General features: G+C 45.4%; 1 protein-coding gene across 6 annotated transcripts in view; it reads left to right on the top strand.

Annotated features, from left to right (window-relative positions):
• Positions 1 to 25,774, top strand: part of FLNB (filamin B) — a 72,830-nt gene that overhangs the window by 35,604 nt on the left and 11,452 nt on the right. For 2 of the 6 annotated variants that reach the window (XM_076346346.1, XM_076346345.1), the window contains exons 10-37: positions 548 to 674; positions 1,230 to 1,366; positions 1,737 to 1,930; positions 2,284 to 2,397; positions 2,929 to 3,072; positions 3,422 to 3,545; positions 3,805 to 3,965; positions 4,535 to 4,625; positions 4,881 to 5,050; positions 7,221 to 7,338; positions 8,027 to 8,289; positions 8,975 to 9,572; positions 9,803 to 9,976; positions 10,354 to 10,516; positions 10,904 to 11,064; positions 12,208 to 12,375; positions 12,978 to 13,067; positions 13,892 to 14,015; positions 14,291 to 14,447; positions 16,225 to 16,414; positions 18,298 to 18,545; positions 20,302 to 20,376; positions 21,101 to 21,203; positions 22,097 to 22,237; positions 23,813 to 23,941; positions 24,440 to 24,613; positions 24,767 to 24,925; positions 25,304 to 25,507. In XM_076346346.1, coding sequence (XP_076202461.1) covers positions 548 to 674; positions 1,230 to 1,366; positions 1,737 to 1,930; positions 2,284 to 2,397; positions 2,929 to 3,072; positions 3,422 to 3,545; positions 3,805 to 3,965; positions 4,535 to 4,625; positions 4,881 to 5,050; positions 7,221 to 7,338; positions 8,027 to 8,289; positions 8,975 to 9,572; positions 9,803 to 9,976; positions 10,354 to 10,516; positions 10,904 to 11,064; positions 12,208 to 12,375; positions 12,978 to 13,067; positions 13,892 to 14,015; positions 14,291 to 14,447; positions 16,225 to 16,414; positions 18,298 to 18,545; positions 20,302 to 20,376; positions 21,101 to 21,203; positions 22,097 to 22,237; positions 23,813 to 23,941; positions 24,440 to 24,613; positions 24,767 to 24,925; positions 25,304 to 25,507 — 4,701 coding nt within the window. The remainder of the gene's footprint in view (positions 1 to 547; positions 675 to 1,229; positions 1,367 to 1,736; positions 1,931 to 2,283; positions 2,398 to 2,928; positions 3,073 to 3,421; positions 3,546 to 3,804; positions 3,966 to 4,534; positions 4,626 to 4,880; positions 5,051 to 7,220; positions 7,339 to 8,026; positions 8,290 to 8,974; positions 9,573 to 9,802; positions 9,977 to 10,353; positions 10,517 to 10,903; positions 11,065 to 12,207; positions 12,376 to 12,977; positions 13,068 to 13,891; positions 14,016 to 14,290; positions 14,448 to 16,224; positions 16,415 to 18,297; positions 18,546 to 20,301; positions 20,377 to 21,100; positions 21,204 to 22,096; positions 22,238 to 23,812; positions 23,942 to 24,439; positions 24,614 to 24,766; positions 24,926 to 25,303; positions 25,508 to 25,774) is intronic. The other 4 variants (XM_076346342.1, XM_076346341.1, XM_076346343.1 and 1 more) reach the window with 4 other exon arrangements.

Consider the following 25,774-nt stretch of genomic DNA (forward strand, 5'->3'; position numbering starts at 1 on the left):
CATGAGCCGGTCACCTCCCCCCGGCTGGGATGGTATTAAAAGGTGCATTGTATTGCCTTCACCTCCTCCACACACACAGTGCTCTGACTGTGTGGCTTAATGTGGTTGGGAGGGGTTGGAAAGCAACAGATATATCGATGTAAATTTTAGTGTATTAAGCTTTTCTCCCTAAATTCTTCATCTTGAAGAAAATGAAAAGTAGGCATTCTCTGCATACTTGTGGTTGCAAAGTCTGACAAATGTTAAGCTTTTTTGTTTTAACATATGACATGCATCATACTGCAGACTAAGAAAATAAAACACAAGGGAACCTATTAAGTCTGGTAACTTAAAATACTTTCTGCTGTATTTCTTCTGGAAGTGTTTGCTGTCTTTGTCCTAGAGGACAACTAGAACTAACTTCCCTTACAACCTGACCTTTTTTTTTTCTGGTGGAAGAAATTTATTCTTGCAAGCTAAAATAAATACTAGAAAACATGAACTTGTCTGAGTAATTGAAGGCAGGATGCAAGCTGTTAAGTTTAATGCTGAACTGATCTTTCAACAGAGGGCTTGGAGGAGCTGGTGAAACAAAAAGGCTTTATGGATGGTGTATATGCATTTGAATATTATCCAGCTACTCCAGGGAAGTACGTTGTCACGATTACATGGGGTGGGCACAACATCCCAAAAAGGTGAGTTAGAAGTAGTATTTTTGGAGGTTTTGTGCCCTTTGGTGGGTTGTGTAGTTGGTGGACTTTTAAAGCAACACTAACCTTTGAAGAAACTCTGGGGGGACAAAGTTAGTGGCAAGCAGTTGCTGTGACAGTTTATCTACAGCCTGTTTTAGGGCTGCAGTGGCTTATTTTGGGAAAGCTTTGAGGGGTGATTAGCATCTGTCTTGCTAAACCCAAAATGATGAATACAAAACCCAATAAAACTTGGTGGGTCATGCAGCTTGGTCTTTGCTGTGAGTTTTTGAAGGAATCTGTTATTTTAGTGTCCAGGGCTACAGCAAGCAGTGCAAGCCAAGTACTTAGTACTCAGGATTTGTGGTGCAAGATGTAAGCACGTGATGGGTTGGATGACCTCTCTGCTAGAAACACAGTCTGCTGGGCACTGTGCCACCACATGATAGTATCTATTAATTTGGGAAATCCAATGTAAAGCCTCATTAAAATGCCTGGGGAAAAACATGGATGCTGTATTTGTCCTCATTTCTAATCCCATGCTTTGCTTTTTTCTTGTAGCCCCTTTGAAGTTCAAGTGGGTCATGAAGCAGGTCCTCAGAAAGTGCGAGCCTGGGGGCCAGGACTGCATGAGGGGATTGTGGGCAAATCGGCTGACTTTGTGGTCGAGTCCATTGGCACAGAAGTTGGCTCTCTTGGTATGTTACTTTACTTAGTTTGCCTGAAATATTTATGTATTGCAATGCTAGCAATGAACTCATGAGAAACAATAGCTTTCCCAGCAGTAAAAAAACATGTCTGTATGACGTTTTGGTCTAAACACAAACTTATGTCAGAGTATCAAAGGCAAGTCCTAGAGACAGGAATGTGTGTGATGGGGAGTGTTAATCTGTGGTTTTGTGGGTTGAGATCCAGAAGGGAATGATGAATTATCTCCTATATTGCTGGAGAAGGGTGATAGAGAGCATCATGCGTGGTTACAGCTAATAAAAAGCAGTTTGGGGAAGTGGTGTTAAATTAGCAGCCACCACAAACATAACGCGAGGAATGTACTTGTTCCTTTTTCAGGCTTTGCAATAGAAGGCCCTTCTCAGGCTAAAATTGAGTGTGATGACAAGAACGATGGCTCATGTGATGTGAAGTATTGGCCCAAAGAGCCTGGTGAATATGCTGTGCACATCATGTGTGATGATGAGGACATAAAAGACAGCCCTTACATGGCCTTCATCCGACCAGCTTCAGGAGACTTCAACCCAGATAAGGTGGTGTATAAGAGTTCACCCATGACATAACATCTTTGATATAACTGCAGTAGAGATGTTTCTGAAGGCTTCTGGTAACCAACTTTACTCTTAAGCTGCCTCTACTTAAAGCTCTGAATTTGCCATGCTTCAGCCAGATATTACTCAGCTTTTTCTAATAACACTGTTGTGGTTTTGATTTAATGTAATGAAAACTTGCTGAATCAGTCCAAATTCTCAACTTTCACACTAGCCTCTACTTGTATCCCATGCTTCATGGGTTTTGTGGGAAGGGGAATGTCTTCAGAAATAAATCGCTTAGTTGTACTTCTCTTTCTGAACTGCAAGCTAAGACTCTTGGGGTGTTTTTTTAGGTGAAGGCTTACGGCCCAGGCTTGGAGAGGACTGGCTGTATAGTGAACAATCCTGCTGAGTTCACAGTGGAAACCAAGGATGCTGGGAAAGCACCTCTGAAGATGTATGCACAGGTAAAAAGCCAAAGGCAGCTATGTGAAACTTCAGCAAAAGGCCTTAATACTGTTGAGAAAAATGCCTTAAGTATTTCTACTCGCTTACACACCACTTAATTCTGAGCATGTGTAATTCTCTCAAAGCTCTGTGCTTTGATCTGTGTAATGTAGTCAGGCAACAAACCAAGCTCAAGACAAGGTGACTTGTCCCTGGCGTATGAAATACATGGCTTTGCTTCCTTACTTGGAGTCTCCTCAGCCAGCAAGCTGTAATTCTCTGGAGTTGCTGTTTGGAAGCACCTGAAGTGTCTGTCTCTGAGCCTGTGAATTTCAGGCGAGCTTGTTAAAATATGTGTTGTAGGATGGTGTTAGGAATGAGCAAGTGTTAAACGAGGAAGACTTACAGAGGTGTAATTTGCATGTTTCTTCAGTATTTCTGAGCTGCAGTTCTGGGAAAACAAAACAGATTTTGGAACAGTCTTGGGCTGTTCAAACTATACAAACATTTCTAAAGTACCTGAACCTTCTGCTGGTATTACTGCTTTTTAGGATGGAGAAGGAAACCCTATCGATATCCAGATAAAGAGCAAGCCTGATGGTGTGTTTGCCTGTTCCTATGTGCCAGTTAAACCAATCAAACATACAATTTCTGTTGTCTGGGGAGGAGCCAACGTGCCCAATAGCCCATTTAGGGTAAGTACAGAGATGGATATTACTAGTTCTAGCCAAGTAGGACATTTGTGCTCACAACTCCTTGTTATTACAACTAGGATGATAAAATCCTGTGAATTTCAAGGAGGTGTGCTCTTCTGCTCCTTTTTTTTTTTTTTTTTTTACAAATCTATCCACTTGAAAAACGCTTTCTGTTTTTACAAGCTCACATGTTGGAGGTCTCCTATCAGCCCAGCCTGGGGGAGTCAGGGCAATTCGTTCTTACCTTGGTGCTGTTTTCCTGTAGCCTCTGTCCAAGCAATGCTCTGACTCGACTGTGGTCTTGAGCGTGACACAGATGTGTGATTCTGACCCTTGTGAATCCATGTAGGTCCTTATAGGTCAAGGGAGTCATCCTCAGAAAGTGAAAGTGTTTGGACCTGGTGTGGAGAGAACTGGCCTGAAAGCGAACGAGCCAACCCACTTCACTGTTGACTGCACAGATGCGGGAGAAGGTAAGGGCAGGCTGGGCTGTTGCTGTGGTATCAAAACCACAGGTCATGTGAGGGGGGGGATTATGTACTGTCTCATGCTGGTTTTCCTTGTTTCATGGAAAAATGTTGGGAAGCAGAAGTTTGCAATGAATTGTGATGTGATCTGTTGCATCGATTAACATGGTGACTTGGAACAACTACTGGAAATGGGAATGTGCTGGTTGTTTGGCTAGCAACGTCTGTACCATCCAGTAACAAAACCTCCATTTGCTTTTCCTAGGTGATGTCAGCGTTGGAATTAAGTGTGATGCTCGTGTGGTCAGCGATGAGGAAGAAGACATAGATTTTGACATCATCCACAATGCTAATGATACGTTCACAGTGAAATACGCACCACCTGCTGCTGGACGCTACACTATTAAAGTGCTTTTTGCAGGAGAGGTTTGTAATCTTCGTTTTACAGCCTGATGTTTCTAGAGTCTGTTTATCTGCTCTTTAATCACTGAGCACGTGCCAGTTCACAGCTGGCTGTGGCAGTTTACAGTTGGCTCCTTCCGTTTCAGTTCACAGGCACTTTGTCTGGTCACTGTTTCTAAAAACGCTTTTGTAGTACTTGAAGGTACGCAAATGAGAGGGGTTGGCTGGAGACACTGAAGTTCAAGCATGTGATGTGCTGGGCTGGCAGTAATGAGTGTGGTCTCGGTGATGGGGCAAAGCTGCTTTCTAAAGGATAGAAAACCGAAGTGACTCTCCAAGGAACATGGGAATAAAAATAAGTTTTCCTTAAAAAAAAAGGGGGGGGGGGTGCCTTGCAAACTGTCCAGCTGTTCACTTTTCCCTAGACTTTGAATGATACTACTCAGTGAGGCAGAGCAGAGCGTTTAAGTGAGGCGAAATTTTACTCAAGATGGTGCTGGAGTTAAAGCAGAAGTATCTTAAAATGATTATCTGTCTAGTTTTGGCTAGTGAAGAGTGACCTGGTTATGTTTAGAGCTGTGTTTCTGTTGCAGGAAATTCCTGCCAGCCCGTTCAGAATTAAAGTGGACCCCTCGCACGATGCCAGCAAAGTGAAAGCTGAAGGACCTGGACTGAACAAAACTGGTGAGAGCTGGGTTGAGATGGTGTAGCCAGTGCTGGACCGTGAGGGGCTGTTGTGGGGTAGCCACTGCCTGGCTGAGCATTGCTGGGATGCAGCGATGCAGTCCTGGATACAGCGGGGTGGGGGTGCCAGGTGATTGGAAATGACACCATTCCCTTGGCATTTTGCTTGACTGGGCTTTATAGGTTCCAAATGCTTCTTGGGAAGGGTTTCTATGTGCAAGCGCTGCGTAAATTAGAATTAACATTTTTCTTCAGGCGTGGAAAACGGCAAGCCAACGCACTTCACTGTGTTCACCAAGGGAGCTGGAAAAGCACCGCTGGATGTGCAGTTCAGCAGCCCGGTTCCAGGAGAGGCAGTGGCAGATCTGGATATCATTGACAACTATGACTATTCCCACACTGTTAGGTACACTCCAATACAGCAGGTAGGTCTGACTCCTGTAGGAATACAAGAGTGAATGGGTCATGTGGCTGTAGGGCCGTGACCTCCCTCCCTGGTACCTGTGCACAGAGGAGTGAGCAGATAAAACTTGCCAGGGTGTCCTGTTCCCTGGGATCCCTAAAGCCTGCAGGACAATTGGGATTGGAAAGCAGTAATGCAGTTTTCTGGTGTAGTTATTGATAACTTTTCACTGTTTTCTTTTCTGGGAACAAGTGAGATATTGAAGCTGTAGCGCACAGCTCATGTTGTCATTCCACACCTTATCAGTCAAAGAGGAAAGGTGGTGAACCTTCCTGGGGTCTGAAACAGAGCTGGCTGCTGCACCAGCTGCTCTGGGCTGCCACAGTCCTGCAGAGTTCGGGCTGTGGTGTGCCGCCTCTTAGCAAGCTGCTGTTGTCAAAGGAGCTGTAGTGCAAACCAGAGCAGGGACAAAAGGCACAGCATTTGGGTGATGGTGCAACAGCTCCCCAGTAGGAAGGTGAACGAGTTGGTCCTGAGGAGGGAGGCTGGGCTGCAGATTAAATGCATCAAAGTATTTGACTGTATTTGAGGCTTGTCCTTGGGTTGGAAAAAAAAAATTCAGTCTAACTCATTTTGGTTCACAGATGCTTCCTAGCAACACCGTTAAAGAGCTGAAAGTGGAAGCTGCTAATAACTAGAAGTATTTTTCCCTATGCTGTGCTTGCGTGTTTGTAAAGGGCCATTAAACACCAGAATGCATGAATCTCATGTATTTCTGAAGATGTAGGTGCTGTAGTGCTGAGATGAAAGTGTCTTGCTGCTCTTGTTCTGCTGAACAAACAGGAGCTACTCTGTCACCTGCACCAGCTTCCTTGAATGTAGCTGTAGAAAAGTGGGCTGATAGGAGGACTACAGCATTATTTATCTGATAATGCTGGATTAGCATTCTTGGAAGCACCATAGAGCTAGCGTTTGTTTTTGGATAAAGCAGTTTCATGATCTCAGGATGCGGCTGGTGTGCCTGTTTGGAGAAGCTTTTGCCTGTTCAGTCAGGGTTGGTATGCAGAAGGGAGCAAAGTTGTTTGAACTGTGTGTGTGAGCAGTACCAGATTGCTATGTTTCACGTGAAAAGCAGTGTTGAAACAAGCCAGGATGCCCAAACCAGGTTTCCCACTTGTGTCTCCCATCTGGAGGAGTATCTTGGGTCACGGAGGAGCTGTGGACTTACAGGAGATGCTCGCAGATAGCAGTGGCAGGAAAGCAATGGTTAAAAAGAGAAGATGAAAATAGAATGCACAGTAATTAGAGTAGCCTTGTTGTTCCTCCAGGCTGTGAGCACGTACCTGTCTTTCTCAGGTTCGTAAGCAGTAGCTTACAAATGAGACTCTGGACTTTTCAGAGCAGGGGGGAGGAAGGACTAGGTAGTTAAATTCCTGAGGGGCCGCGTCAGCAGCAGAGGAGCCTTGGTTTAATGCTGTTTACTCAGCCTTATCTATCTCACGGTGTTGCTACAGCTACCCGTGTGTGTGTTTTCTGAAAACAACCAAGAATAATCATGGAAGCTATTCACTAGCTTGCGTGAAACATCCATGATTATTTCACTTGGGAGCTGAACCAGCCAAGAACGAAAAGTAAGCAAACAGTGAATATAGCTAAAATATGGACTGCGGTAGGAGAGAATAAAAGGAGCATACATCGTGGGCTGGAGCTTGCCATGGCTGTGCGGTATTGCAGCCAAAATACACAAAAGCATTAATCTTTCTGACTTGTAGAGCTTAAAACCCTGGTATTTCAGATGCTGTAATAATATGGCCTCTTTGCAGGCTTGGCTTTGGCCTGGCCTCTCCGTGCAGTGGAAGGGGATACCTGGTCTGGAGCACTGGGACATTCATTCAGCTGTCGGGTCTGAGTACTGGGAGGGTGGGAGCCAGTCTGAGCCGGAGGTTTTGCCAGGCAGCTTGAATATAGTCTAATTAAATGTTGGAAAGAACAGTCTCTTTCTCTCTTCCTGCATTAAATAAAAACCATTTAATACTTTGAAGGGGTGCAGTGGGATGAGAATTTGAGAGTCCATAAACCAGTAAGTTTGGCTGTGGTCAGCTGAAATGGATTAGGTGAAGTGGTTATGTACTGCTCAGATGTTAGTGCGTCTGAAGTGAGAAACTGAGCTAACTTGTAAATTCTCCAACTAGGGCCCAATGAAGGTTTTGGTAACTTACGGTGGTGATCCTATTCCTAAAAGCCCTTTCACTGTGGGTGTTGCTGCTCCGCTAGACCTAAGCAAAGTTAAAGTCAATGGACTCGAAAACAGTAAGTACCTCTGCCTCTGAAGTGTCTCCTGAATCTGGGTGATAGCCAATGTCCTGCTGGAACAGAAGTGGGCAAAACAATCTTCTTTTTAAATTGGCACAGTTGGGGATCAACTAGCTCCAACTTTATAGCTTGACCACTGACTTAGCTGGTCCTCTTGAGGACTGAATTTCAATTTAAGTGTGGGGGTTTTTTTTTTGGCAAAGATTACATAGCAATGTGGACAAAGCATGTGTTGGGGTTTAGTCCCTTGTGGTGAACAGAGCTGGACTTTTCACCAGGCTGGGCACCTGCTGATGAAATCTGGTTTCCTTGGGGCTAGTTGGCTGTTCGTTCAAATATATGTAACTGCTACAGTGTAGAATGTCATTCATATAGTCTCTTTGTTGTCTAAAAGCAGAAGAACTTAGGGCTGTGAAATACTGTTGCATTCCTGAAATGAGCCTCTGATACTGTCAGGCCATGTCTTACAGGCTTGTTTAGCACTGTAGCTTTGTAGCTCCGACTAACCAAAGCGCTTGTTTCTTTTTTTGTTTGGTTTCGCAGTTTTTTTTGCATGCAGAGGGACGCAGACTGAGCAGTGCCCTGCCAGTGCTTGCTCCCTCAGTGATATGTGCATGAGAGATTTCTTGGAGCACTGTCTGCTGTTGAGTACTAAATGTAGTAATATAAGCTTTGTCTTTTTCAGGAGTGGAAGTAGGGAAGGATCAGGAATTTGTAATTGACACCAAAGGAGCTGGTGGGCAAGGTAAACTGGATGTTAATATTTCCAGTCCTATGAGGAAAGCTGTGCCATGTCTGGTGGAACCAGTCCTGGGTAAAGAGTGCAGCACTGCAAAATACATCCCAAGGGAAGAAGGACTGTACGTGGTGGATGTGAGTTATGATGGCAACCCAATCCCAGGGAGCCCCTATACTGTGGAGGCCACGCTACCTCCAGACCCCTCCAAGGTAAGTGAATGGTTTAGGGCTGTAACAGCAACTGATACCTGAAAGCTGAATTGTGGGCTATTGCATGAGACTTGGCTTGGTTTTGGCCAAACCAGACCCAGGAACATCCTTACTCAGTGCGCTGCGTCGTTCCTTTTGCAGGCTCCTTGACTCATGGAAGTTATTCCCATAACACTGTATTTGAAAAAACATTGAACTAATTAAGAATGCTGCAAGCATCCTGCAGTATGAGGACCTATGTCGTAACGTATGTGCCGCTCTCGGCTGGCATGTACACGATCAAGATGAGATACGGAGGAGAGCAAATACACGTGTTGCTCCTAATTTAATAGAAATTGGCCTCATGAGCATCTCGACTGTAGTAGAGAAGCTTCTGTCTAAGGAAATAGATTTCAAGAAAAATGTGTGTACAGCCATCAAATATTTTAACGTTTCTACCTTTTATATCCCATGGCTATATAAAACCAGCTATGGTGAGAGTATGAATATCCTTTCCTAGAAACCTTTTTGGAGGAAAGATAGCAACTTTATGGTAAAACTGGGAGGAGTGGCAAAGGAGACACTACTTTCTGTGTGTTTTTAAGAGCTTGTTAATAGTCCCACATACAAACAAATCTAACTGGGCAGTCTGTGCTAGCAATAACATGAAAAAATGAGTTTATCTCAACTGCATATTCTCTTCTAGGTAAAAGCTCATGGTCCAGGACTCCGAGGGGGCCTTGTTGGAAAACCAGCCCAATTCACAATAGATACCAAAGGGGCAGGAACTGGAGGTTTGGGTTTGACGGTAGAAGGCCCGTGTGAAGCTAAAATTGAATGCTCAGACAATGGCGATGGAACCTGCTCGGTCTCCTACCTGCCTACGAAGCCTGGCGAGTATTTCGTAAACATCCTTTTCGAAGAAGTTCACATTCCTGGTTCGCCGTTTAAGGCAGACATAGAAATGCCGTTTGATGCCTCTAAAGTCATTGCCACGGGCCCGGGTCTGGAACGTGGTAAAGTGGGTGAGGCAGGGCTGCTGAACGTCGACTGCACGGAAGCGGGTCCCGGGGACCTGCGGGTGGACATGGTGTCGGATGCTGGTTCCAAAGCTGAGGTCCAGATCGATGATAACAAAGACGGGACCTATGTCGTAACGTATGTGCCGCTCTCGGCTGGCATGTACACGATCAAGATGAGATACGGAGGAGAGCAAGTGCCTAAATTCCCAGCCCGGGTCAAAGTGGAGCCAGCTGTGGACACAAGCAGAGTTAAAGTGTTTGGGCCAGGAGTGGAAGGAAAAGGTGAGAATAACTTATTATCAGAGTTTGTAGGACTTGCAGTCCTTTATCCTGCACAGAGTATTCTGAGCATTAAAAGTTGTAATAGCCTTGTGTGTTCCCATGGTGACCCTTGGACGGGGGTGTTTCGGTATGTTCCCAAATGAGTTGTTTATCATGCTGGTTCACAAAAATGTTTTGTTGTCGGAAATACATGCGGTTCTTGAAGTGACTCTTCAAAATGTATCCTGCAGATGTCTTCCGAGAAGCTACAACCGAGTTCACTGTGGATGCTCGACCTCTAACAAAGGCTGGTGGTGACCACATCAGGACGCAGATCACGAGCCCGTCCGGCTCTCCTGCAGACTGTCTCATCCAAGACAATGCCGATGGAACGTATTCAGTAGAGTACACACCATTTGAAAAGGGTAACCTCTGGCTGCCTTTTTTTTTTTTCTTGAGAGGGGAAAACCAAGAGCAGGCAGCTCTTCTGACACTTTCATTTGGCAAATTGCTGAGGTCTGCCAGTAACTTGTTGGCATCTTAGCAAGATTTTTGCTAGTAGAGGAGCTAATTCTGTAGGAAGTAGCTGTATTTTAACTTGAAGAACTGACTTATGGTAACTTGGCTTCAGAAGAACAGTACGTAGGTGGCATCTTGGTTATGGAACACTAGTGAAGTCTTGTGAAATGCAGGAGGAAGCTCTTACCCATATACTGACATTTAAGTCTGTAGCATCTTGTAGAAGTGATGTTAAGTGATGAGAATATTTAGGGTATTCAGGACGTTTTCCTCCTCTTAACAGGTCCACACACAGTCAACGTAACCTATGATGGCGTACCTGTGCCAAACAGTCCCTTCAGAGTGAATGTGACAGAGGGCTGCCATCCATCACGTGTAAAAGCACAAGGACCTGGACTCAAAGAAGCTTTCACAAATCAGCCAAACGCCTTTTCAGTTGTCACCAGGTAACTAGGCCTATTTGATCCTTAAGGAATATCTGAGGGAGGGAGGAGTGTAGTGGGCTGTGCGATGCAGGATGCTAAACCCAGTACAAATATCTATAAAAAGGCCAAGCAGTGTCCTTCTGATTACTGTGTGTGCTACCTCATCACATACTGAGCACTCTGCTTTGCAGAGATTAGGGGTTGATAGTGGTTCAGAATAAAATACTAGGAAAATGCGAGTGACGTTATGCTGAACGGCTTTGCATGCCAGAGCATGCTGAAGGCTGGACATCAGAAGTCGGGTTACTGCATTTCCAATAAGAGTAAAAATGCAGCCAGAGCATGCGAAGGCTATGAAGCTGCTGTTAGAAGCAGGTAATTCTAACAACGTGCATTTCTGTCTTGCAGAGGGGCAGGAATTGGTGGCCTTGGAATAACTGTTGAAGGACCTTCAGAGTCTAAAATTAGCTGTAAAGATAACAAGGATGGGAGCTGCAGTGCCGAGTATGTTCCTTATGTTCCAGGAGACTATGATGTTAACATCACATACGGGGGAGAGCATATTCCTGGTAAGAGCTCTTGCTCAGTGGCTTTCAGAAGAGGGAAGGTGTTGAGCTAAGGACTCAGTGCCTTGGCTGCATCTTGCTCCTGCTGGGGGATGTTGAGGTTTTGACTTTCTGCTTTTCCTGGGAATTCAGGCAGAAAGAGTGGTGGCATTTGTTCCTCACACCTGGCAGGGAAGTGTGGAGCACTTTGTGCTGTGTTGCAGTAGTTTTGAGGAAGGGCTGCAGTCTCTTCTCGCTTCTGAAATGGCCTCTGTGGGGATATGGAGGAGCCTTGTTAAGACTAGCACCTGCAGGGGGGAACAAAAGAGTGGGTGCAGATGGGTGGGACAGGGAAAAGGACGCTAGCCCTTGACAAATAACTGGTATTATGCACAAGTGGTGCATAATACATTAGGTCAAGAAAATAGCCCTTTGGTATGTGGATGCCTTTGAGACTCTGTTCTGCATTAAGATGGTCTAATGGGTGAGCTTGTCATTGGGATTATATTAAACACTGCAAGTTTTGGTCACTGCAGAAAGCATAGTAACTGTTTCCTAAACCAGATGTTTACCTGTGTATGCATTTGCACTGGATGTTTAGCTGAAGTGAAGTAGGCTTAAGGAATGTTCCAGGTACATCTGGCATCCAGCAGTTCACGATTAAAAGAAGGATATTTTGCTTGATACCAAGAATTAAATGCTCCTAAATACTAGACACATTTTGCTGCAATGTTCGAGTTCTTACGTGCTGTCATACAGCATATGTCTAAGTATTCTTTCCTAGACGTTGTGAGTGAGTCGATTCTTTCCCATTGGTCCCATTTTATTTGTCAACATACTGAACTTGGTAAAGCATGAAGGAAACAAGTGCCTGCATGATGCTTCGTTTGCACTTCTGGTTTCTTTCATGCATTTTTTTCTGAGGTGTGAGAAGCAGATGGATCACAACTGAATTGTTGAGTAGACAGTGAAAATGTAGAAGCACTATCATTACACTTCTAGCTTTTGCAGAAGCAGAAAACTAGCATGGAGGCTGTGGGGTTGTCATTCCTGCTTGAGGTGGAGGGATAGTAATAAAAAAGCCCAAGGAAAAGAAGGGAAAAAGACCTTTGGCTTCCTGTAACTGTTAAATCTGTGGTGTTTAACACTTGCTGCATTAACTTCCAGGCAGTCCTTTCAAGGTTCCAGTGAAGGATGTTGTGGATCCCAGCAAGGTGAAGATAGCAGGACCAGGTCTGGGAACAGCTGTTCGAGCCAAAATCCCACAGTCCTTCACTGTAGACACCAGCAAGGCAGGAGTAGCTCCCCTTGAGGTGGTGGTGGCAGGACCCAGAGGTAAGAACTGAAGTACTCCATCCAGCTGTGCCCCCATTTCTGCGTTTGGATCGGTAACGTGGTCCTGGCCCTGCTTGCAAAGGTGGTGATACCACTTGAATGAGCATTTCCCTCTGTTCCTGTTCATCTGGCGTGTGCACCTTGACAGCTGACCCATGTATCATGCTGTAAGAGAACTGTGTCTTTGGTAGTGCTGCTTTAGGTAGTGTCTTTGGCTTTATCCTAATCTTCAGAGCTGGGAGAAGTGATGTGAGTAACCATCAGTGGTGAAAAATTGTGGCTTAGATTTAGACATCAAAAAGTAAATCTGAAGTCTCACATGTGAATGGTGACTTGGGAAACCCATGCCACTGGGTTGCAGGAGTCTCTGAAATGTGGTGGAACCCCTCAGTGGTCCCCAGAGAGCAGCAAGACCCTCAAGCAATAGCGTTAATGATGTGTGCATTAACCTAGAAAGCTGTGTCTTGGTGGCACAGTATCTCAGCAGCGAGTACCTTTTGGCTGCAAGTCTCACCTTGCTAGGAGGTGAGAGCTGCTTCCACACTCGAGTGTGACGTCATGCTGGCGCGGGTGCCCCTCAGGTAACCCTTCTTTAATTTTAGCGGATGAGACGGATTCCCAGGGACGGCGCTCCCCATCAAAAGCGATTTCGGATTTCTTTAAAGGTGATCCAAAGGGTGACACTGAGACAGGTTTGAACTCTAACTACTGGTAATTTTGGCTCTTGGAAATCCAACTGGCAACAGCAAGAATCACCTGGAGGAGGAAGTGGGAACCAACGATATTGCTTTTAGGCTTTGCATGGCAACTATACATTTCTTTTGCGCTTGCTTTACTGCTAATCCTTCCTGTGTTTTAAAGCCAACTTTTAATTGTAGACTGCTTTGTGTGTTGATCTGAACTGATATGTCACGTAATCTGCTGTAGATTTAGCTTAATGCAAATTGAATAATTGATCCTGCTTTCTTAAGACTTTGGCAGCTTGCAGGGCTCTCCTGCCTAGGCAGCGAGCCTGTCTTTCCAAATACCTGATTGTGAAAGACTCAGCTGGTGAATGCTATGCACCAGCTGGCTTTAGGGCTCAATTCTGTGCAATGAATCCCAGTAACAGTAAGTAATCTTGTAAATGACAATTCAGGCAACTATAACCGTTACTTACTTTCTTGCTCGAAAGATCTTCAGTGTATTTTGAGCAATTGCTTTTGACCTGGACTGTACAGAAAGGCAGATTTTTCTCCAGTATTTTCATGCTAGCTTTTGTTTACAGCGAGAAGATGAGAGCCCAGGGAGCAGTGGATAACAAATCTCTCACGTCAGTGGCTTTTGAATACAAAATAAGGGAGACTGATCACTGATGCATGCCCATTGCCTTCATTAGAAAAAAAATTAAATAAATTGAAGTTAACTTGTTGCAAACTGTAAATGAGCAGTGCATCTTGGAGCTTTGTGCAGTAAATGGCTGGTGAGGAATTGAGTTTTAATAGCACAGCTGAGAAAATTCTGTTGCTTTTTTTAGGAGTTGTGGAGCCTGTTAATGTAGTAGACAACGGAGATGGCACCCACACAGTGGTGTACACCCCTACGCAGGAGGGACCCTATATGGTCTCTGTCAAATATGCTGATGAAGAGATTCCTCGCAGGTAAGGTGATAAAGATAAACTTAGGTGAACTGAAGATTTAATGACCTGATCGTGCTCTCCCAGCATGTGAGCACTGTTTAAGGGCTAGCTGTGGTGCTTTCTACTTAACCAGTGCAGCTCCGTGCATGACTTCGGGTTTCAGTGGTGGTTCGAGCCTGCTGCTGCACCTACAGCAGAGATGCCGTAGGGGAAGTGTATCCGCACCTCAGCATGTACTGCAGTAACTATCAGCCATTGACTTAGGAGGAGGGGGCAGTAACAGGTTTCCCTTTAAGTCCCTTCAAGGTGAAGGTGCTTCCTACGTATGATGCCAGTAAAGTGACGGCGAGCGGACCAGGTCTCAGTTCCTACGGCATACCAGCCAGCCTGCCTGTGGAGTTCGCTGTGGATGCTAAGGATGCTGGGCAGGGACTTCTGGCTGTACGGATCACTGTAAGTAACTACAAAACCAAGCTGGAGTGGAAACACGTTGTTCTAGGTGGGCATGGGTGGCTCCTATCGGAAGCGTCCACAGCTGTACCCTGACAATACCCAGTGTCCTGGAGACTGGGCTGCTGGCTGGACCTTAAGCTCTGGTACAGGAAAGTCTTGCACTCTGTGTTTATGAAGTTCTTGAGGCTGCTTTTATGAGGCTTCTGTCTTAAAGTCATCACCCATGCTATATTTGGCTCTTGGTTAACATTACACTCCGCAAATGCCCAAAATGAGATAAATAGTTTCTTGTAAGATTATGAAAATGCTGGAATTTGAAATGGAGACAGCCTTCTAGCAGTGTAGTTCAGCAAGGCCATGAGATAACATCCACACTGAGCATTATATGATGATAAATTAACAAACAAGCCTCCCTCAAGGTTGCCAAAAGTCATAAGTTGCTTAAGGAGCTACTACAGGAATGTTTTTATTTTACTTTGTTATTGCTCTTCCTGAAACTTCTGGTGCCTGGACTCTGTGGCCTCAGCAAAAAGGTCTCTGGTTAGTGGGCCATAAAGCACACTTCTCAGCTCTGGCATGCCTAGGTCATGGCATGGCTGGTTGTACTTGCCCTTCTGCATTCTTGCTCCCGTGCTGTCCCACTGTCTGCTCGGGTGCAGCAAAGCAGTTGCCTTTATTCTGGCATGCAGTTGTGCTCTTAAAGGATCCAAAATGCTTATCAGAGCTCCCAGCCTGGCCGTGGCTTTGAAGATCAAGTTCCACAAGTCCTTCATGGTGGGAGTGCATAGGTGATCCTCCTCACGGCATTTGTTTGCTTCTCATTCTGAGCTGTTGAATGTCAAACGTTTCACAAGCCTTCCTGAAAGAAGTAAGCTCTTTGGTGCTGTACCTAAAATCTCAAGTCCTTTGCAGCTTATACTGTACCCCAGGCAGTGTTAAGTCTTAAAATACAGAATGAGGTCAACATGTGGTTCCCTGTAAGCAGACCTGGAAGACTTTCTAAAATGCTTTAGAAACATTTAGAAACATTTTTCTAAAATGTTCTTTTCAACACTTTGCAGCTGATGAGTTGCACTGAAAGCTGAGTCTGGGAGTAGCTCTGTCAGAAACATTATGCACAGTGCTGATCTTGATTGTAGATGTGAAAGCTTGATGCTGAAGCTCAGATCTGTATTGTTTATGCATCTCTTTAATTCTTGTATTCAGTATAATTCAATGGTAGTTGAAGGGACTACATAGACCTGCTTTTAACCGTAGACCTTGCAATGTGTCAGGAGCTGGATGCCTCATCCAGGAGGGTTGATGGCAGACTCCAGTAATGCTTCCTGCCGACCTCAAACCTTTTGGGGAACAGCTGGCCAAAACTACTCAGTGCTTTGTCAGGACAGAGCTGCACAGTCTGGCTCCTGATCTGTGCCTCGGGGACCTGGGAAGTGTTCTTCATTTCCAGCAGCGATATGATAATGAAGACTAAATCTTCTTACAATTAATACAAAGTTCATTAAAATGGCTTGCTGCATCTTATAAACATTCTCATATCAAACAAAGGGTAGTTAATGATAGCGCTGATTGTTTTATAGTGGTCTGATATCTTTTTGCTCCTAATAGTCTATTCCTGGTACTAGTCCTTGAGTGAAATATATTTAACCCTCAGAAAGCTGCAGTTCTGTATCTGTTTGAGACTATGTAAATATGGTTGTGAACAGATTTGCTGCCCTGCTAAAGGAATTCATAACTAACTTCATGGTGCCTAAATCTTCTGGTTTGCATTCCTCAGGACCAAGAGGGCAAACCCAAGAGAGCGGACATTCATGACAACAAGGATGGCACTTACACAGTCACCTATGTCCCCGACAAAACGGGCCGCTATACAATTGGTGTGAAGTATGGTGGAGATGATATCCCGTCCTCTCCCTATCGGATCCGGGCATCTCCAGCTGGGGATGCCAGCAAGTGTTTGGCCACAGGTGAGTGTTGGCTCGTCTCTGTTGCTGTTGTTTGTGCTTGGTGTAAAGCTGCCTTCTGAGCATGGTACAGTTGATGTAATGGGTGTAGAAGATGCTAGAGACTTGTGTAATCTGGCTGCTCTTACAAGGGGGTTTTCCTAAAGATAAAGAAGCATCCACCCTGTGGGGGAGCAGGAATCTCTTGCAGTCTCTAGCAAAATCTTTCAAACTGCATGGGTTGTTATAAACAGCCAGATGCAACCGAAGTCTGATGCTTATTTTGGCCTGGGTAAATCCTGCTGAGAACTGCAGTGAGGTTGATTTAAAAATAACACATCTGCCCATGTTCACTGCATCATGCTCCTTGCACTGCAAGCGTTGCAAGAAGCTTTTAGTTCCAAGGAAGGAAAAGAATTAATTCTGAGGATGTAAATAGCTGGCCGTGTGCTTCTGCATTAGCAAAGCCTGTTCAGGCTGGGTGTTATTAGTGGAGGGTTCTGCTGCTGTTCTGTCTGGTCAAGGTTGGCCAGGGTCTGAACAGACTTTTGGAAGGCGTGGCTAGAAGGAGAGAACCTAAAGATAAGATGTTACTACAACTCAAAAAAATCATTGCTTCAAAAATCAGTGCCTTAGTGTAGGGGAGGGACTCCAAATTTGTTGCTGTAGGAGCACACTTATAGCTTTGACCCTTACCCATTCTCAGGATGTGTGGTCATCATGTGGCTTTGGGCTGGCTACCGTGGCGTGCTGCCACCTCCCAGCCAGCTGGAGGCTGTGGCAGGGAGCAGAGGTGGCAGGAGCTAGTTACAAGAATGCCACTGAATGTTAAATCCTCTGACTTTAAAATAAATAAATTAGGCAAGACCAAATTGAACAGGGAAACTTAATCTGTGGTTGTAGACCTGTGAGAGTGGGCATTGTGCTGACCTGCATCGCGCAGTTAGAGCGTACCTGGTGCCTGTCTGGCAGTTGGCTGCTTTCAAGCCTGCTTAAACAGAAATATATTCCTGGCACAATGGAAAACAGAGCGGCAGGTATCCCCTTTGCTTCAAGAATTGTTTAAAAGAGGCCTTAATGGCTGAATCTGATACTCTTCAAGTAACTCAAGTCACTAACTAATCAAAACAACTGATGGAGATTACTCTCAGATGCCAGCTCAAATTTCCCCTGTCCAAGAAATGCATCTGACTCTCCGTTGTAAAGCTGAAATACAATCGTTGTAGGAGTAGATGCTGGACTACTGTCAAGGTATTAAAACGGCAGGTTCGTTGCAGCTTGAAAACGAGCCATTTGCCTGTTAACAAGTGCCAGTCAAAAGCAGGAGTATTAAATATATACTACAAATAAGACTTAATAGTTCTCATTTAGACACAGAGTTCTTCAGCCTGGATCTGATTGCTACAATTTGGGCACTGTTTCACAATTTTCTTTTTTTGGGATGTGTGGCAGAACAGTGGAAAATCATTTGTGGGTAATGTAGGAGGAAACGTGGCCATGGCTGCTACTGTGCCCTCTAATAGCTGCTTACACAGGGAGGTTTATGTTAAAGCAGTGACAGCTGAGTCGCTGGCCGGGGCAGAAGATAGTGCCTTTGGCTCTGCATAAAGGAGTATGATAAGAGTATGGGTTAAGGCATTGCTTTCTTCAAACTTAGCTTTTTTCCCCCCCCTGTTCTCATCCAGCCTCTCTGATTGCAGAGGAGAAGGAAAGCTGGTGGCCAGCTCTTCCATGCTGCTGTGCTGACCAGCACTACGAATGTCCCTTGTTGTACATCTGCTCCCAAAACCACATCTGTGGGTCGCCAGGACTGGTGTTTTGGTGCCATGCTTCCCAGGCGCCTCGCAGGCAGCCTGCCTGGGAAAAGTGTCCTCTGAATGCTTTCTGTAATGAAAATTGCCTTGTAGGTCCTGGAATTGCACCCACTGTGAAGACTGGTGAGGAGGTTGGTTTTGTGGTAGATGCCAAATCAGCAGGGAAGGGAAAAGTGACGTGCACCGTCCTGACGCCAGATGGGACAGAAGCTGAAGCAGATGTTGTTGAAAACGAGGACGGGACTTACGATATCTTCTATACTGCCGCCAAACCAGGAACCTATGTGATTTATGTCCGCTTTGGTGGGGTGGACATTCCCAACAGTCCTTTCACCGTCATGGTAAGCCAGCTCAGCTCCAAAAATACCTCCCACTCAGATTCCTGCTGCCATGTTTTACTTAGCAATAGGTTAACTCTGTGTGTAAATGTTTAGGCATTTATTAGACTAGCAGGAGCTAATGAATCCTTGTTACTTGCAGAGCTTGTTTTGAGCAGACAATACAGTTAAGTGAAGAGGGATAGAAGCCATCAGAGGATGAAGACTTGGCTTCTCTGAACAAACTCATTTTTCATTTCCTGACCATGTAGTTCTTTTTCTAAATGATGTAAGGGTGGTTGTAACTGGCTTCTATGACTAATTACTTCAGCTGTTGTCAGATACGGTGCTCTGACTTGTCTGTCTCTCACTCTTTATAAAGTTGACCCCAAAATAAGGAATGGTCTGCTGACAGATCCCGGGAAAGCAGGCTGTTAGCTCACACTTAAAAATGATTTGCAAGTGCTAGTTAAACTGTTATAGCCAAATCCTCCTCCTCCTTCTAATTATGTTCCTTCCAACATGCAGTACTTCAGCATGTTTAGGTCTAAAAAGCAAACAAAACCCCAGCCTCCCTGAGGAGCAGACTAGGTGCCTCTCAGGGCTCACAGAAGCCCTTCATGTGAAGAACAGCTCTGTGTTGGCAAAACAAGTCTTGGTCTTGTAATCTCAGCCGAGGCAGCCTCTGGTGCATCTCAGTCTGTGAAACCACACGGCCGTACTTGTGCTGCGGCTGGCTGGAGCTCGTGGGCGAGTCCTCAGGGCCAGGCACACCAGGTCTTCCTACCTGCCACCCTGGCAGATCGCTACCGGTGTCTCTGAAGATTTCCACGAGAAAAATGACTCTCTTGGTCACTGCTCAAAGCTCACTACAGGAAATGCCTCTCATGGTCAGGGAGCCCACTCCTGGCCAGTCAAAATTCCCACTTCCTAGCTGACTGATACAGTATGTGTTTGACTTGGGTGTCTCAACCGGGGACAGAGAACAGCGAAACAGCAGTATTTCTGTTTTGCACTGGTTTTCTTAGTGGAGTCTTTCAACGCATAAGTTTCCAGCGGGTTATTTTGTTAGGGTGGTTGCAGTGGTGTAAATGGGCAGAAGGAGCCGGGGTGACTGAGCCCAGTGGAGCTGCATGCGTGGGTGTCAGCCCCAGCCAGTCTTGTTGAGTTAAGTGGGGGAAATGGGAATTTGCAAGTCATCCTCTTGGCATGCCTGGTGGGAAGGGAGGCTGTGCCGGGGGAAAACACATTCGGTGTCTTGACGACGCTATCCCAGCTATGAATCAGAAGAATAGCTTTGCAGCTATGACTGGACGTGGGCTGGGTCATTCACCCAAGTGCATGAGCTGGGAGCAGCCTTCCCACGGTGGTGGGCTCCCCTGCCTCCCAGCTCGCACACTGTGTTGCGCAGTGCTTGGGGACTTGCATCTTAGGTTTAAACCTTTCACTTCCCTCCCTGCACCAGTCCCATAAAAAAGCAACTCCGAAATTCAATTCCACCAGTGTTTAGGCACTGCTTCCCTCCCAAGCTCCCAACAATGGCACGTACCGACTTTGTCCCTTTGCTGTGCCGCTGGTGGCTTCCCCCAGTGCCCAATGCCTGCAGATACAGGCAGTTTCCCAGCTCCCCTGGCTGGATCCAGGTCCTTGCGATGGCAAGAGGGCTGCGAGGTGGGAGGAAGGTATTGAGGAGCTGGAAGAAGCTGTGTGTTCTGCACTGTGAAAGGTGGGAATGCCTCCATGCCAGAATAACGCCTAACCTGCCTTTACCCCTACCTAGGCTGTAGATGCAGATGATGCTGTCGTGCGGTCACAGGAGCCAGTGGGCACCTCCCCCCCCGGATTCCGCCCTTGGGTACACAATTTTTACATTTTTCAGCTGTTTTTCCCCCATCTGTGTTCCATTTCAGATGACAGCCTGCTTCTTGGGACTGCTTGAATCGCTCTGGTCATTGTGTTCATTCTTTCTGTTTGATCAATTGTTCTTGGGATCCAGACCTTGTTTTTAATTTGCTGCTTGAAGGGAGTCTCCAAATAAACTCTCATTTAAACACGAAGAGGATCATTACACCTACAGCTTCTACTTCTGCAATGTCTACTGTTGGCAAAAGCAACCTGAATGCATCGCTTTGTTTTCTCAGTAAAACAGCACAGTGTCTTGAGTCCAGAGTTGCATTGTGAAACTCGTTTTCTTTTGTCCGTTTTGTGTTGCAATCACTTTGCCCCATTCAAAAATCACTTTCTCTTCCAGGCCTTAAGCAACTAAATCCTTTCAGATGGAGCCACTTTGGGTCTTGTGTGTGCTACATTGTCCTCCATCCCTTTGTGTTCCATTTTTATCTCTTAACTTTTTTCCAGCATGTCTTCCATTTGCACCGTGTTTGATTCACTCTGCTCTGCGGTGTGGTGGTGTTATGAAGGAGAGCTTGGCTGGACACTGCTCTGGTTGAGCCCAGTCCTGTGGCTGGCTGTGATAATCACTGCACACTCTCTTCTGCTTGTGCTCGCAGTGGAGTTGCTCGGTGCTCATTTGGGTCTACCATCCTTTTTGAAGTGACCCATCCTTTTGCTTCCTTTAGGTCACAGAAGAAGCTTATGTCCCAGTTGGAGACATGAATGGCATGGGATTCAGGCCCTTTGATATGGTTATCCCTTTTGCCGTAAGGAAAGGAGAAATAACAGGTACCTGGAGTACACATAGCCTCTCAGGGAGGTTTTGCTTTGTGTTAGCGTGTTTATCCATTTGCAGCTAACAGTCTGGGTGGTCTAGACCACAGCGTGTGGGGGAGGATCGTATCCTGCCAGCAACTTAATTGTTTAATTTTACATCAAGTGGCACCCGCTGAGGGTGAGTAGGATACGCCCTGCCGATGGTTTGAGTTAAATGAGGGGATTCTTGGTGCTGCTGTGGTCCTCAGTGCTAGGCTGTGAACTACTGCACTGTAGGCCCTGTTGCTGCTTTTTTGCCTCTGGAGCAGCTACATGCATCCTTGATAAGCCCCATTATTTTGTGCAGATGCTGCAAAACAGTCTAATCCTGCATTCCTGTCACACAACTTCTCCAAAGCAGGCGACCCCTCTTCCGCAGGTCTGGCAGCTAAAAGCATCATCCCAGTAACACGCCGGTTGCACTAAGCTGCTGCACACATGGGCTGTGTCCCCTCCTGCCCTCTAGCTCAGCAATCTCACCCCAAGCTCCGGTCTGTCCCTGCTGAAGGGACAGTCAATCTTTCATTTTCAAAAGAGCCGCAGGAGAGGGAGCGTCTTGCGATGAGGTAGATTGGTGCCTTTCCTGGGGCTTGCCATGGAAATTTCAGTGGCTGAAGCAAACAGCCCTGCCTGTAGAGTTTGTAAGGTCACAGGACTGTTTGCCAGATGTCTACCACTGCATTGTATTCATGTAGTTTAAGTAGGAAACATGTCTGGTTAGTGTTCCCATTAGTCTCCTATTTGTGCCTGTGGGTAAGGAATTTAACAATTTAAAATGCGTGTTTAAAATGGCTGGACAATTCTTTGTGGGTGGGAGAGGGGAAGCAGGCAGCTTCTTTTGTAACTCCCACGGTGGCTTTTTGTAGGTGAAGTACACATGCCCTCTGGAAAGACAGATACGCCAGATATTGTGGATAACAAAGACGGCACAGTAACAGTGAGATACGCTCCTACTGAGGTCGGGCTACATGAAATGCACATAAAATATATGGGAAAGCACATCCCAGGTGAGTCTGACAAAGCAGGTGACACAAATCTGAGTGCAGTGTCCTGCTGATGGATCTTCTCCCTGGTGAGGTTTCTATAGCTTAGTTGTATACACTACAGTAAGAACTGCCCAGGACATCTTACCGTTCAGCAGCAGTTCATCTGCTTTAGTTGCTTTCTGGACTGCTTGCAAAGGAGTAAGTGCCTGTACATGTGAGCTTCCATTGTGGTTTAATAGTACCAGCCAGGCTTAAAATGGATTTTGGTTTTGGAAACTAGCTTGTGTGGCATTTTATTATGAAGAAGAAACATACAATTTTCTAACTACCATTTTTTTCAGGTTGAAATTTACTGCCATGGTGCTCAACAAAACTAGTGGTTACAGTGCATGTTTATCCTTAAAACTGCATTGGCATAAAATCTCCAATCTGTGGGGAGGACTAAGTGGCTAAAACAGTATAGCTACTCTTTCCATCTCATTGCAATAAAATAAAGCACACGTGCACACTATGCTGTAATCTTTCTTCCTGGCTGCTTCTTAACAAACAGAAGCCACTGCCTTTCATTCCCTTTCTCTTCTTTTGTCCTTACTTCACCAGCTCCCCAGCTGAAGCTCTGCCTCGCCTGGAGGCTGGGGCTGTCCCGTGGTTCTCCAGGCGTGCCGGCTGCGTGGGGCTGGGGTGAAAAGGGCCAGATCTGTAGAAAGATGTGTAGACGTGAGACAAAATACCTTCAGCACTGCCTGAACTGGGCTGCTGGTTCTGTTGGTGTACAGAAACACAGGATAACTTTGGCTGAAGCAGGGAGCTCGATAATGTGATGCATGGTGCTACTTCAGTATCTTCAGCACTTTGTATGCATATAGCACCTCCATAAGTGCCAAACTGTTGGATGTATTGGTTCAGTAAGGCCATTACCCTGTGCCTGGACAGAAGGATGGTATGCCATAATGTTTCCTTCTTGAAGGCTATCATGAATCAAACTTGCTACTGTCTCAGCTGCAAAATTTAGCTTTGGACTTAAGAGCTATCTGTGCCTTTTTTTGAAACCATTATTGGCTGTTGGTGACTGTGCTCTTTATTCTTGTGCGCCAGCTTAGCTAATCTGAGGCTGGCAAATATTTTTTTGGATACCCTTGAAACTTGCTAGTTCAGGTTCATTGAGTCAGACAATGTGCTGTGCTAGTTCATAATTCTGAGCTACCAAAACTCAGGATCTGTGCCTGAACTGAAAGCCTGCTTCTGACTCAAGTTCTGATTTAATGTGCTAAAAATAAACTTGTAATGAATAAGACCCTTTACAACATCATTGAAGCTTATCTCTGGTAATTTGAGTAACGCTTACTTTGTCATGACTGAACATGGAACAAATTGTGGAGAAGTATTTTTCAAGATGAAAGGGGAGCCTTACTTGTTTTTTTAAGTGCGTTACAGTCACATAAAGGTTCTTCAAATATCAAGTAGTGAGAATGGCATGGGTATCAGTAAGGATAAGAATAAGATCCTGTTGCGTCATAGCAGCTTGATGTCTGTTTTGTTCTTGTAGTCCAGGCCACTCATCCTTAAGTGCTCTTCTTGGTTTTTTCTTTCCTTTAGAGAGCCCTCTGCAGTTCTATGTGAATTATCCAAACAGCGGCAGTGTGTCTGCTTATGGGCCTGGCCTCATTTATGGGGTTGCCAATAAACCAGCAACTTTCACCATTGTCACGGAAGATGCAGGAGAGGGTAAGTCTGTTCTTTAAACCCATCCTACCCTAAGCTAGGAACTTCTTGGAAGTATAATGCGCATTGGTGTTAATTTGCATTCATCCGTCCAGCTGTGAATCTCTGGTGTGATACAAATGCCTTGTGCAAATATCAAGTGAAACGGATTTCATCAAGCTGTAACTTACATAAAAACTGTCCTTATTACTTCTTCCTGAGAGCAGTAGATGTACCCTGTGGTACAGGGTGCAAATGATTCGTTTAATTAAAAATGAACTGAAGGCAGCTTAGATCTCATGGATGATGACTGGATGTGGAATCACTGTTAGGTAAATCCAACAGACTGAATAGAGTTGTGGTCTTGGTGGATTGGCCTGAGCTCTTTTTGCTGGTGTCCTTTGGAAACATGCATCTAAGCTGCATTTTCAGTACCAAGTACTGGATCTTCCTCTTTGGACCAAGTCTTTGGTTTTGGTGTGCACGAAGACTTACAGAAGTGCTGTTCTCCTTGTTTCCTAGGTGGGCTGGACTTGGCTATTGAAGGACCTTCAAAAGCAGAGATCAGCTGCATTGATAACAAAGACGGGACGTGCACAGTCACGTACCTGCCTACTCTACCTGGGAACTACAGCATCCTGGTCAAGTACAATGACAAGCACATCCCGGGCAGTCCGTTCACGGCCAAGATCACAGGTATAAAGTTTAGACTTCTGGAAACACTTCATAATGAAAATTAACCTCTGATAGCATGGGGGACCTGGTTTGTGGCTGGAACATGAAGTCCTCTGACTTGTTCTGCGCTTAACCTTGTAATATTTTCTGTCTCGTTTCTCTTTATGTATTCAGATGATAACAGAAGACGGTCCCAGGTTAAGCTTGGTTCTGCCGCTGACTTTTTGTTGGACATCAATGAGACTGATCTCAGTCTCCTAACAGCCAGCATTAAAGCCCCATCAGGTCGTGATGAGCCTTGTCTTCTGAAGAGGCTACCCAATAACCACATTGGTAAGCTCTGACAGTCTTGATCTGAGAGAGTAGTATAGTAGCCTCTATTCCAGTTTGCTTTGCTATGTAAAACGACTGACTTCTCTGCTCCTTCCCAGGAGAGCATTGTCAAACCAAGTGGTTGATATTGTTTGGTACAGTTGGCCAAAGACAGAAGAGTATGAAGAATTACTCCTCGTGTTAGCTTGCATATGATGTGCCAGGTTGTGATTGAAGTGCTTTTTGTCAGCATATGTGAATGCCTGTGTGGCCCATTTGAGAGGAACACTTCAACACGTGTAAAGAGAGTGCTCTTTCAGTATTTCATTTCTTGGTGTGATTAAGGCATTTAAATCAAGTATAACATGAGTAAGTTTGTCACATTTCTCTGCTTTGTAGGCATCTCATTCATTCCACGGGAAGTAGGAGAACATCTGGTTAGCATCAAGAAAAACGGGAGCCATGTACCAAACAGCCCTGTAACAATTATGGTGGTCCAATCTGAGATAGGAGATGCCAGACGAGCAAGAGTTTTTGGACGTGGCTTGGTAGAAGGACGAACCTTTGAAATGTGTGACTTCATTGTAGACACAAGAGATGCAGGTTAGTTCCATCACAAAGGGACTGTGAGATGCTGTGAGACATGCATCCTCTCTAAATGAGCATTGTCTCCCTCAGTGTGCAACCACCAGGTCACAAGCCGCAAAGCAGCGGATGCAAATAGTGTATTAAGCATGCACGGTCATTATTGTCAGTTATTAACTACAGACAATGCTATTAACTTCTAAAATGCTTTGCATTGTCTTGGCTGATGTCTTCTGTTACAGCCAACAGGGACTGTCACTGAGGCGCTGATGAAGCTTTTCCTTT

The sequence above is a fragment of the Aptenodytes patagonicus genome, chromosome 8 (assembly GCF_965638725.1).
Source record: "Aptenodytes patagonicus chromosome 8, bAptPat1.pri.cur, whole genome shotgun sequence".
Taxonomy (NCBI): Eukaryota; Metazoa; Chordata; class Aves; order Sphenisciformes; family Spheniscidae; genus Aptenodytes; species Aptenodytes patagonicus.